Below are 12,124 nucleotides of genomic sequence, written 5' to 3'. Positions count from 1 at the left end.
ATTTTGTGTGTGTGTGTGTGTGTATGATTGAAAAAATGTTTACTTGATATCCTCCACTTGCAAATTTTTAAAGGTTTAGCAACCTATGGCCAGTAGTAAGTTCGAAGGTTGTAGCTAGAAGAGACAATTGTTTGCTCTGCTTTATTTATTGTTCTAAGTTTTCAGAAAAATAAGTTTATGAACTCATTTCTAAATAGTAATAATATATATACATATATAATGTATAATAATAGAAACATGACTGTATATTACAAAATACTAGTCTACCAACAGACAGCTAAGAAAGGGTCATATTGTAAAGGTTAAAGGTCAGTTTTTATATTATTGGATACAAGTAACATGAGTGCACATGCACTTTGTCAATGCAAGTTTTGTAATGTTAGCTAGGCAATATAATAAAAAAAAAAAGTATAACATTATAAGACGTAAATTACTTAGACTAAACATTTGTATTTTTGTGTTACAATATGAAAAAAAAAAAAAAAAATTATTTAATAATTTTTTATGATAGTTACCAGGTTGGTCAAGTGACAGACCCAAATAGTCAGGATATATAAAATAACATAAAATATAAAGTCTTACTGAAAACAAACACTAAAAATGTATTTGTGAGGTTTTAGAGATATATAAATATTATTTAAGATTTTTGGGACAATGAAGAGTTTTCTTAATCATAACATGAAATCACTTTGCACTCAGGCTAGTAACAAAACAAACTATTTTCACAAACAAATCTTTAAAGATATTTCATGAAAAAAACTGTTTTGTATACAAAATGCTTGTAACCTGTATTACTGAATTTTGCAAAGATACATATACTGTATCAAAAATTACTTAGTGTGTAAATGTATATAGGAATTTCTGTATACACTCATTTTGAAAGGGTTAATTGACAAAGACATGTAGAATGTCACTTTAGCTTTCTTCTGTTTCAGAAATCCTCTTCTGTAAAGTCTTGCTATCTATATAAGGCATTTGGTGTACATTTGTACCTTTGTTTTTGAAGTGGGTGTAAACCTTCTTGTGCCAAGTTTCTTGTTGAATAAATTGGATCCTAAACGTAAACTTGTAATTGTTTTAAAGATATCTTTATCATAAAAGCTGTTTAATAATTGAATATATTAGGTTGAGGAATAATTCGTGAGCATTTTTAAATAATTTCATTCAAGCATTACATGCAAGACTATACAATACTTCAATGCATGAACACATTACACCCAAAACATTTATTATGATACTTTATTTCATGTAATACTTAGGTATATAGTATGCATTGTTTTAAACGAAATTGCAAGAAATTAAATGCGAAAAGCAGATGGTGTCGAAAATGCTCGATTTTGTCCACTTGACATTCCATTTAATGAGCTGAAAATGAAAGCAAAAATTAAAGACATATGAAAATCAAACACACCATCTATTAGAGCAAAAAATTATCTACCAAATGATATGAAATATTTTGTGAAAGCGTTTCATTTATGAATATATTTGTTTAACTTGAAAAAACGCTCATGAATTATTCCTCAACCTAATATTTAAGAATGTCAGTCATTTCAGTTCAGTGAACCTACACAAGTGCTAATGTATCAGCAGTAGCAAATATTAATGTGCTGTATAATTTTAATTTTTTTAAACATTTTTCATTTATGTAAAGATAAGTTGTAATATATTCTCACCAAGTTCATTGTTAATGTATTAACTGACCTTCTCTCTTTACAGGAAGATTTCATGGAGCATATTTTGTCTGATGTACTTAATGGTAACAGAGACAATGTGATGACCTGGGTATAAGTACAGGCAGCTATTAGTACTTGACAATCAGGAGAATATTTTGGTACTGAATTAAAGGAAACATTCATGAACAAATAAAAGATCTTCTATCTACAATATTGATATGTAAAGCTTTACTTTCCTTGTAATTGGGAAGAAGATAGTTTTAACAGGTCTTTGGGTTTAAAAGATATTTTCCCTCATCTTTGAGATGTGATAATGTGTTAACCATCATTTAAAGTGTTTTTAATATGTGTAGTGACTTATTATTTTCATGATGTGCCTTATATATTTTCATTCATAAGCTATCAGGTTTTATTGGTTACTGTTACATAATGTTCTGAAATTTCATAAATGTTATACCTAGCTGTTCTAGGTTGTTTTTTTTTATGTAAGTGTCTTAGTCCCCCCTCTTACATTTAAAACATACATTCAAGAAATAGGTTCATTCTCTATTCTCCACTTATGGTTGTAGCCTTACTGAAAACTAATTATGGTATCAAGGTTAATATTTTCTCTTCTATAGTATAAGCTGTTATAAAGCTTGTATCGTAGCTGAATATTCTACTGTGCCAAGCTTAAAATAGCTCTTGGTTTTGATTATAAAAATTACTGTGAAAGCACTTTACAAAAACAAAATTATGAATTTTCCAACCTTGTACTATCCTGCCATTGCTTTTACACAAAGCAAGCAGTCTATAGTACCATGTTCTTTGCTTTATAAAAAGGTTTCAAACTTTAACAAACAACGAGTTAAGGTATGTAGAAATCTTTAGCTTTTAATAAACATTTTAAAATGAAATCTGAATGTGCTAGAAATACTAGATTACAGGGCTCACTTTAACATTTTTCCAGAATGATGGATTGTTGCAAGATTGTTTATCTAGCATTTACCTCATGAAAACACTGAAGTTTCTATATATACTTCTAGATGGCAGCATTAGTGGGTAGTACTATATTCATAAAATATATCCCTTGCTAACCAACTTTGATTAAAACATTCCTAGTGTTTGAAACTTAAATACCTTTTGGAAAACTGCTTTGCAACTATTAAAACTATGTTATATTTTAAGCACAAATTAGTGGATTAAAGAATTTTAATTATCGTGATTGCTAATTAGCAAAAGTTGTTTCTCATTTTTTGTGTATAATATCTAATCATTTTGATCATGCCATGTTCCACCAAAAGATACAAGAATTATTTTAGTACACATTTACTGTACATTTCCCTATTTTAGTTTCTTGCCATGACATGACAATAATGGTTAAGAAATTTAGAATGGTGTTTGTTTTTAAACAGGTTATTTTAAATCAACTTTGGTGTACATACTGGTGTGTGGAAAACTTGATATTTAAGTCTTTAGGGATAAATCAGCCATGTATATATATATAAAAAATAAACAATTTTCTGTTGTAGTCATTGACTAAATTTCAGTTTTGTGTACAACTCTAAGGGGACATACCTGTTTAAAACAGCTGTAAAAACAATTGTTTTTAGAAATGTTTCTCTCATAGCAAGTACAAAACCAGAAAGGTTTTTTTACTTTTTTTTTTTTTTCTGCTGGATGAGCTGGAACGAGAGGGCCCCTCCTGACCTTATGTTTAAAATAAAAAAACTTTCCATATAAAATAAAAATGTGTACCTGTGCAATTATTATCTCTTCTGATCTGAAGTCCGGTCTCCTGCTTAAAACTTTGAAACTTCCTTATTTTAAGTAGTAGCTCTCACATGTGTGAAAGTGCTTTGGACTGCACACCATGAACTATAATTTAAAAAATAAATTTCTGAAAAACCTGGTCTTCTTACTTTTGTAAAACAAGTATAAAGCACCACTACTTCAAAGACATTTCTCTAGCTGGTTGACAAAATAAATGGTATACAACCCAAGCAAATTACCAATGAAATATTTTATGGGCTTGTTTTGTCTTGAATTTCACGCAAAGCTACATGACGGCTATCTGTGCTAGCTGCCCCTAATTTAACAGTATAAGACTAGCTGCCTTCCCTCTAGTCTTATACTGTTAAATTATAATGCCACCACAGCTGAAAGGGCAAGCATGTTTGGTGTGATTGAGATTTGAACCCGCAACCCTCAGATTATGAGTCGAGTGCCTTAACCATGCTGGGCCTCTGAAAAACATAGATATAAAGAACGTTCTCTTGAAAAGAACAGGAATGCTAGTAGAAAGTCTTGACTTTTTCCTGATGGCTCAGACCTAGCCAGATGAAGATGCCCTTTGTGTTATTAAATATTCTGTTTTCCTTTTCTTCCAGGTTAACTGTTGAAGTTGGAATTTGGCATTTTAGTTCTACAGAACAGTTAAATGAAAAGGAAAAACCTATAATGTATTTTAGTTATTTATAATTTTTTCCAGTAAGAAACAAATTTCAATAAATGCAATATTAAATATAATCACAAAGATATATATGTTCAGTGGGACACTGAATTTATAATTGTTTATGAATTATTAAGGATACCATTTTCTTACTTTATTATTATTCTAATAAGAAACATTTTAAAGATTTTATAATGGAGCATGTGACATGTGTGTCCAGAACTTTGATCTTGGGAAGAACCACATCAATCATATCTGGGTGATACAGTGCTGAGCAGTAAATAAAGAATTCCCCAAAAATTATATATTTCAGATTTAAACAACATAAATTACAAAAAAGCAATAAGTTTCAAATGTCAAACAATGAAAGAACAAACTTTAACATTTTTTTTCTTTTGTGAAAATCTTTTGAGTGTTGCAACAGAAAAGCAAGGCACTTTCATCGATAAATGTGTCTACAAAGATATACTTCATTATAATATACTCTGTGATAATAGCTCATTTTTAAACTGAGTGTTCAAAATTTTTTCTCAGAAGTGGAGAATGTTATTGAATGTCAAGTATAAGTAAATTGTAAAACTGTCAAGACAATTCCAGAAAAGGCCACAAGGAACTAGCAGTTATACCTAGAGGATGGGTATTTCTGCTAGTTAATATTAACTTCTAATTGGAACACATGTTCTTGAAACAAAACTGAAAATTAACCTGGTAATAGCTATAGCTAATTAAGTATAGTTTTCTTTCGTATAAAAAACTAAATACCTTATTTAATCAGTTTGGTTCCTTCTATTTTTAGATGTAAACCCAGTAATACTTCATGGAATTGTCCATCTTGCTGCTAAATATGGATATTAAGCAAGCAATGTCATGCAACCTATAATAATAATAATAATAAAAAAATTATACATTAAACTCTAATCAATACTGTTGAAGTAATATAGAGTAAGCCTAGTTAGAGAAAATGCAAACACTAGGTGTTGGCTTTAATATTATCTTGCACTCAACTTGAACCTAGGATATTAATATACCCACATATAAGCAAACCTTTATACAATCTCCCGCAAATCATATTGTAATAAATAAAAATGCATTAAACAGCTTTGACAGTGTAACTGTAGAGGAACACAGTAGCTTAAATAAATTACTATGGTGTTGAGTCAAGTGGCAAGACATTTGGTCACCAAGAGTACATACAAAAACTAATCTTTATGAAGATACAAAAATAATAAATTAACTGAACCACCTAGATCATAAAACAAGTGGTTAAAATTGTAGTACTGTAATGAATGTTAAATATAATACAAAGAAAATTAAAAGTACTATGAGGTTTGTCTAACACAACAACTCTCATTAATTAATTTCTGTCATTCAATAAATCAAGTGAAGCAGACACCAAGACGTAATAAGTGGAATTAAATCATGGAAACATAAGCCTTGACAAAGTTTAATATTTAGAAGGAACAGTTACAACAATTGTAAATATGGCAAAAAAAAATTTTTTAAACCTACAGTAACTTAATTAAGTGTGATATGATGTATTCAAAACTTGTATCTATTATTAACTGTCCATTATAAGAGCTTAACTTAGAGATGTAAAATCTATAGTTGTCAACACACTAAGCCAGTTTACTATTGTACTGTAAAATTTACAAAACAATTGAAGTGCAGACACTAAAGTTTATAAAAGATCATGATATTCTGTAAAATTTATCTCATAATCCATAGCAAGATTTTGGTCAAATTTACCACAGTTAATGAATTTGGTATTTAAAATGTGATAGAAGAAAGTTTGTTCTCGAAAAACAAAAGTGAGATTACAAGCTCTGACTAAGAAGGCTTGTAATATTGAATAAATTCTATTGTAACTAACAAGTATTAAACAGTTCAGAAATACAAAGTTAGTAACTATAAAGTTGAACATGCCTGAAAATTTCAAACTTGAATGCTTAATGATTCTTATACATACATTTACATTTCAGTTTAACTTGACAAATTATGCCTGTGTAATTTAATGAATCATTACATGGCTATTTTATATATATAATTTGCTTTCTATATTAAACATATTCTGATAGATCTCAATGCTCAACAGTAAAACTGTATACATTGATAAAGGGAATTACATCTCAAGCAACCTAATTTCTGTATTAAAACTTATTTTTCTAAACAATTTCTGATGCACTTTCCAGGTTCATACTCAATTTATAATTTATAATTTAAAAAAATGAAATTGTTGACATTTCAAAATGATTATTAAGACTGAGGCATACAATATAAAACTTTTAAATGTTACTTTTTTTGTGATAACTGCTTCCTGAGAGAACCCAATTTGGTTGTAACACTCAATGATCTGAGTACTCAATATTTCATTTTATCATAAAAATAGTGACTTTTTATAAGTTTTGTTTGGAGCTTAACTTTGGTGTAATTTGTAGACAAGTCAAAGTGATCAAGACTTACTCATTAAAATGTACATTCCCTGAGGATTTTTTTTTTCTGTTACCAATTTGTTTTACACAGTGTTAATGTGATTAAATTGGAAATAATTACATAATTTTGACTACACTAATCAAGCTATTATATAGAAATGTTTATTCATAACAACAATCCACAAGGCCTTCAGTTTACTTTTAAAAATATGTGACTGCAGTACTGTATCCACCACTTATAACTGCCTAAATGAAATAACTATTGAACAATGCCTTCCAAATTAAGAACAGTGTAAGTGGATTGTGGTTCCATAACTAACAACCTATCTGTATGTAACTCAGAATTAGTTTTACAATGTAATTAACTTAGGGCCAGATTTAGGGCAACTGATGCCCTAAGCACAGTCCAACAATGGTGCCCCACCTCAAACCCTCCATTACTTAACTGACAAGACTCAAATAAATGCTGAAAGTGAAATAAAAGTTTGAAAATTTATAACCCTTCTTCAGTTTTCTTCCAGGCCAAATCCCACAACTATATTAAATAAAAACTTTTTTATTTTAGTTATTTAACAGATTGGGCATGGATCAAAATCAAACAATAACTGAAGCCTTTTATTCAGAAATGATAAGGGAAATCACTTTGATTAATGACAATTAAAAGAATTATTTTTACTGTATTTTTGTTTCACTCTGAGTTAACAATTTCCCACTTTGAACTTAAAACCCTGTAAACAAATTATTTACTTGTAATATTTGTTAAAATTTTGAAAAAGTTTTCTTCTAGATTTTTTAATTGCAAAGTTTTTCATCAAGTCCTCAGAACTAATTTGGTGTAATTTACCCCAAACAAAAGTTTTTGCAAACAATATTTCGTTGGCTTGCCACTACTGAAAGTCCGGCAAGATTTGCCAAATGGCCCATTGTGGTGTTGACAATCAGTGAGTCTACAAGCAATCTAATAAGCCACATCATCAGCAGAGAAATCAACCCACTACCCTGGATCATTTTCTTTAGTTTCTTCATCTTTTGTAGACTGGAGCATCTTAACATAGTCTAGTAAATTTTCATTTTCAGCAATTACTTCAACTTCAGACTGTCTTTTAGAGCAACTTGCATCAACATTAACACTAGAGATATCAGGAGAATTTACAGGCAAAGTGAGATCAGTCATGAGAAAAACGTTGGTAAGACAGTCAGACATACTAAATTCTAGGCCTACATTTAGACAAAAGATTGTCAGAAAGTTATTCTAGGACCTAGGCCCATCAGTTATAAACATGAATTCGTAAATACCTTTATTGGTTTCCTGCATTCTGAATGGTTGAAAACCATTCGAGACTGGCTTCAATCCATTTCAGATGAATTAGTTTTTCAGTTATTGCAAAAGATTCATTAAGGTTGTTGCTATGGTAGCTGTATGCAAGAAGCAATGTCAATGGTAATACACAAATCCACTGTGAGCCAAAAAGTCTTCTAAAACAATTTGTGATTAACAACACATACTGTAGTAGCCTATATACACAGTGATCATTTTGTACTGGTACACATACATAACATATAATCAACTGTAAACTGTACTGCAGATTGATCTACTAAATACTGGGTTAGGCCAAGGCTAGAGTACCTTAATCCTAATCAAATATCTGAAGAATGAGTTGTAACCTCAACTCTGAGCTCAGTTTTGATCTAGGTACTTTAGATGAGCCAACATACCATATATCAACAAAATAGGCATATGTCTGAAACTTTATCTGTATGTCTGGATGTGAAGGCAAATTCAAAACGAAAGCCTTAAATTGAGAACAGAACAGGCTACAAGTAGTGTTTCCAGTGTACTTGCACTAAACTAGTTACAGTATTTAGGCCAAACGTCATTATCACTCAGTTCTCAGATAACAACAGTAACGTAAGGCCTAATGCTAATACATTGCAACTGAGGCCACTCAGTACTAACGTTGCTCACATGAACTTGTTCAATTCATGCACTTTTTAAGACAATCCTGGTCCAGCATGGCCAGGTGGGTTAAGGCATTTGACTCGTAATCTAAGGGTCATGGGTTCGAATCCCTGTCACGCCAAACATGCTTGCCATTTCAGTTGTGGGGGCGTTATATGTGACGGTCAATTCCACTATTCGTTGGTAAAAAGAGTAGCCCAAGAGTTGGCGGTGGGTGGTGATGACTAGCTGCCTTCCCTCTAGTCTTACACTGCAAAATTATGAACTGCTAGCGCAGATAGTCCTCATGTAGCTTTGCGCGAAATTCAAAACAAACCAAACCAGGCAATCCTAAATTGATTTTATTGAGTTGTCGGTTCTTTACAGCATCTTTGTATAACCACAGCACCACAGTACTATACTACTACTAGTAGTATAATGTACAAATAACAACGTTAAGAATCATGATGTCTTACATGTCTTATGCAATTTGACCTAAAATGTCGAATTATCGCCTTTAGAGTGCTCCGATCAGTCAACTGTTTTCCCAGTTTTTCAGAATTATAATCGAACAAATACTGGTCTGAATTTATAGTCACAAATAGTTGAATTACACCTAAAAGTTTTCATATATGTCTCTGTGTTTCTGTCTCGGATTGTTCGTTCATCTCATAAAGATATCACCAGAGGACTGGGTTGGGGGGCATTATGATGTAAGGATACGATCAAGGAAGAAATAAGGAGAATATAATTGTGATCTCCATTTTTGGGTCTAAAAACTGCATATTTGACAAAATTTTGTTGGCTATTTTTCCCCTAAGTAAATCTCAGCTTCAGGTCTGTTTATATTATTACATACACATGGGAATACATACATGCCCAAATATTCTTGTAGGTTATGTGTAATCTATGAATGAGTGCATTGCTACAGTAGTACTCCTTTCTAAATTTTTCTTGGTATGATAAATTTTAAAATATGGACTCACAAATAAAGGAGATCTTTTACAGCAAGTTGTTTGAAGCCAAAAAAATTAAGGCTAAGGAAAGCATCAGTGAGAAACATACATGGACAATGCAGTACTAATGCAAATAAAACTAAAACAAAAGAGCAATTACCCAAATATTATGTACAAAAACAGAAGAAAAAACATGAAACTAGCCATGTCTCTGTACATATCTGTCACCATTTCGTTTGACTTATGTTTCTGTGGTATTATACTCTTTATTTCTCTGTAGATGTGACTGAATAAAACAGTAAAAGGTAAAACAAAACTGTTCCACTGTCTATAATTTCTTATAAATAGCCACAACAAGAGGAAAGATTGAGAAAAGTATTTCATCTTCAAAGTCAGACATCTTCAAATACGATCATCTTTTACCTGAAGTTTTATCAACATTTTGTACTGCTCTTTACAGTAATCTTTCACAAATCAATGACTTCTTACTTCTCGAAACTTTAGTCACTCACCGAGCCAAATAAAACGTTTTTTTAACAATGCAGAGTAAAGTCAAACATGGCAGATAAGGACAATTACAAAAAAATTGACTAAAGTTAAGTGTGGCAATGAAAGAGTTAAGGGCGTGATAGTTAGGGGGAAAACTCTGTAGTGTCCCTCTTTCCTTGGTGCCCTAAGCACGTGCTTATTTTGCTTAATGGTTAATTCAGGGCTGAATTAACTATTCCAATCACTTACTCATCTTCACTGGTGTGGTCTCTTCATTAACTTTTAGGTGTTCCTTATTTTATTTTTTACTAGATGTACTTTCACAGAGTCTCCAAAGGTGACCTGTGGCAAGAGTAAATAAAACTAAAATAAAGAGCAATAAATAATTTTATATGTTGCTTTTGAAGTTAATATGTTATGCTGTTTTCTAGCCTACAGTCTGCATAATTCCTTATGTGATTTATTACATGCACAAATTTTATGACATCACAAAAGTACAAATTGCAATGTTAAGCATCCCTTACATAATGTAAATTTAGCATCTACTGAATAACTGACAGATAATATACTACTGTATTGCCATGTGAGTGGTTTAAAAATGTGACTCCTCAAGGTGGCCTTAATAAATAAGTTTTGCAAAATGGTATAATAAGAAAGAAAGAAAGGTTTTAAATTTTTTAATTTGGATACAATTTTTGGGAATATAGGGCTACATACAAACCAATCTCTGATGAACTAAATCTGACATTACTTTCTTGAAAGCCTTTAACAGTAATCTACTAGATTACTAGCATTTAATTGTTTGGCATTAAAACTATAACATAACATGGAAATATTTTAATTTTGAAAAATATTTCAAATAAAAAAATATAATGACCATAATATCATTCTGAAGCAAGATATAAAAGTTTACCTAAATCTTTATAAGTTCATATGAATTATCAAGTAAGTAATCTTACAAACCACACAATTTTAGCATGGTTTTCAAAGACTATATAAAATAGTTTATTTTTGATCAAATTTTATATGTATGTGAAGACTATATCAAAAGTCAAATTCTGACAAAATTGTATTCAAAAACAAACAATCATCCAATGTAGTGGATGTATTATTTACAATAAAAATTTGTGAAATTAACACAAAAAAATCTGTATCATCCCAAATAATAAATCAGGCTCTTATATATATTCTTGTAAATAATTAATTTGGTCAAGTATATTGCAAAATATGAAATTAATCACAATGTAGGCATACAATATATGATCAGTGTCGTAGTTCTCAAGACTACCCTTCAGAAAGTCTCGGACCATTTGGGTAGATACGTTTTACAGTTAGCAAAAAGGAAACTGGCTAAATTTAGAAGTTTTACCAGCACTTATGCCTACCCAGGATTAGTAACTGCTAAATATCGATTACACAGCAGTCCATATAAAATGCTGTATAGCATCAAATATGTTTTACTAATAAAATCCTCTTGTAATGATGTTTACAGCACCTTCTTTATTTTCCCTTATATCACTAACAATAACATCACCTGTACGTCAATCTGCAGTAGAAACATGCGCTAATCACAATAATCACTACTATACATTGTATTACTTACGCTAACACTATATATTGTATCACTAACAACCACATCACCTGTACGTCAATCTGCAGTAGAAACATGCGCTAATCACAATAATATACAGAATTACTAGAAGTTTGTATACATCTCACATGCTGGTATTTACGTTAAAATTTAGCGATTATTCTTTATATTCAACATGTTTAGTACTGCATTTGCCTAAATAAAATGCCCACTTTTTTCTTTGCAAAAACCTTTGAAAAGTTTGTTGCGCATCATATTCATGCATGCTCAATTTTGTTCAGTACTTTACAAGTAGAAGGTACCATCAAAAATCATTAAAGCAGAGCTGCCAACTATTTCAAATGACTGAGCGTAATAATTGTAAACAGAGCCCTTTCAGATTTGTCAGAAACAAGGCAATCTGGTGAACGAGGCCTCTTTTTTTTTCAACTAGTGAATGATCGCAATGGTGTTTCTATGCCGCTTAAAAAACGAGAAATACCCATCTACGCGAGCGCTGATTGGCTGACAAGCACTGATGACGAAACTATGGATTCCCCCAGTATGGAGAAGCACCGCACTCAAACTATTGATAGACGTCGGAGATATTTTTTATTATTTCAAGCACAAACATGAT

The 12,124-nt window shown here is 31.0% G+C and overlaps 1 protein-coding gene and 1 long non-coding RNA gene across 3 annotated transcripts in view; one reads left to right on the top strand and one right to left on the bottom strand.

Annotated features, from left to right (window-relative positions):
• The window catches only part of LOC143241052 (transcriptional coactivator YAP1-like), a 49,020-nt gene extending 45,837 nt beyond the window's left edge, over window positions 1–3,183 (top strand). For both annotated transcript variants that reach the window (XM_076484518.1, XM_076484517.1), the window contains one exon: window positions 1,717–3,183. In XM_076484518.1, the coding sequence (XP_076340633.1) occupies window positions 1,717–1,788 (72 nt within the window). In that variant the 3' untranslated portion in view covers window positions 1,789–3,183. The remainder of the gene's footprint in view (window positions 1–1,716) is intronic.
• LOC143241054 (uncharacterized) lies at window positions 1,223–11,921 on the bottom strand. The gene is made up of 5 exons (XR_013022167.1): window positions 11,303–11,921; window positions 10,167–10,259; window positions 4,867–4,978; window positions 3,411–3,530; window positions 1,223–1,365 (listed from the first exon to the last, which is right to left on the bottom strand). It is a non-coding gene; the product is annotated as an uncharacterized LOC143241054 (long non-coding RNA).
• Window positions 11,922–12,124: the final 203 nt, after the last annotated feature.

This window comes from Tachypleus tridentatus, chromosome 13, assembly GCF_004210375.1.
Source record: "Tachypleus tridentatus isolate NWPU-2018 chromosome 13, ASM421037v1, whole genome shotgun sequence".
Taxonomy (NCBI): domain Eukaryota; kingdom Metazoa; phylum Arthropoda; class Merostomata; order Xiphosura; family Limulidae; genus Tachypleus; species Tachypleus tridentatus.
Note: the sequence above shows the minus strand (reverse complement) of the source record. Positions and strands in the feature narration are given on the sequence as shown.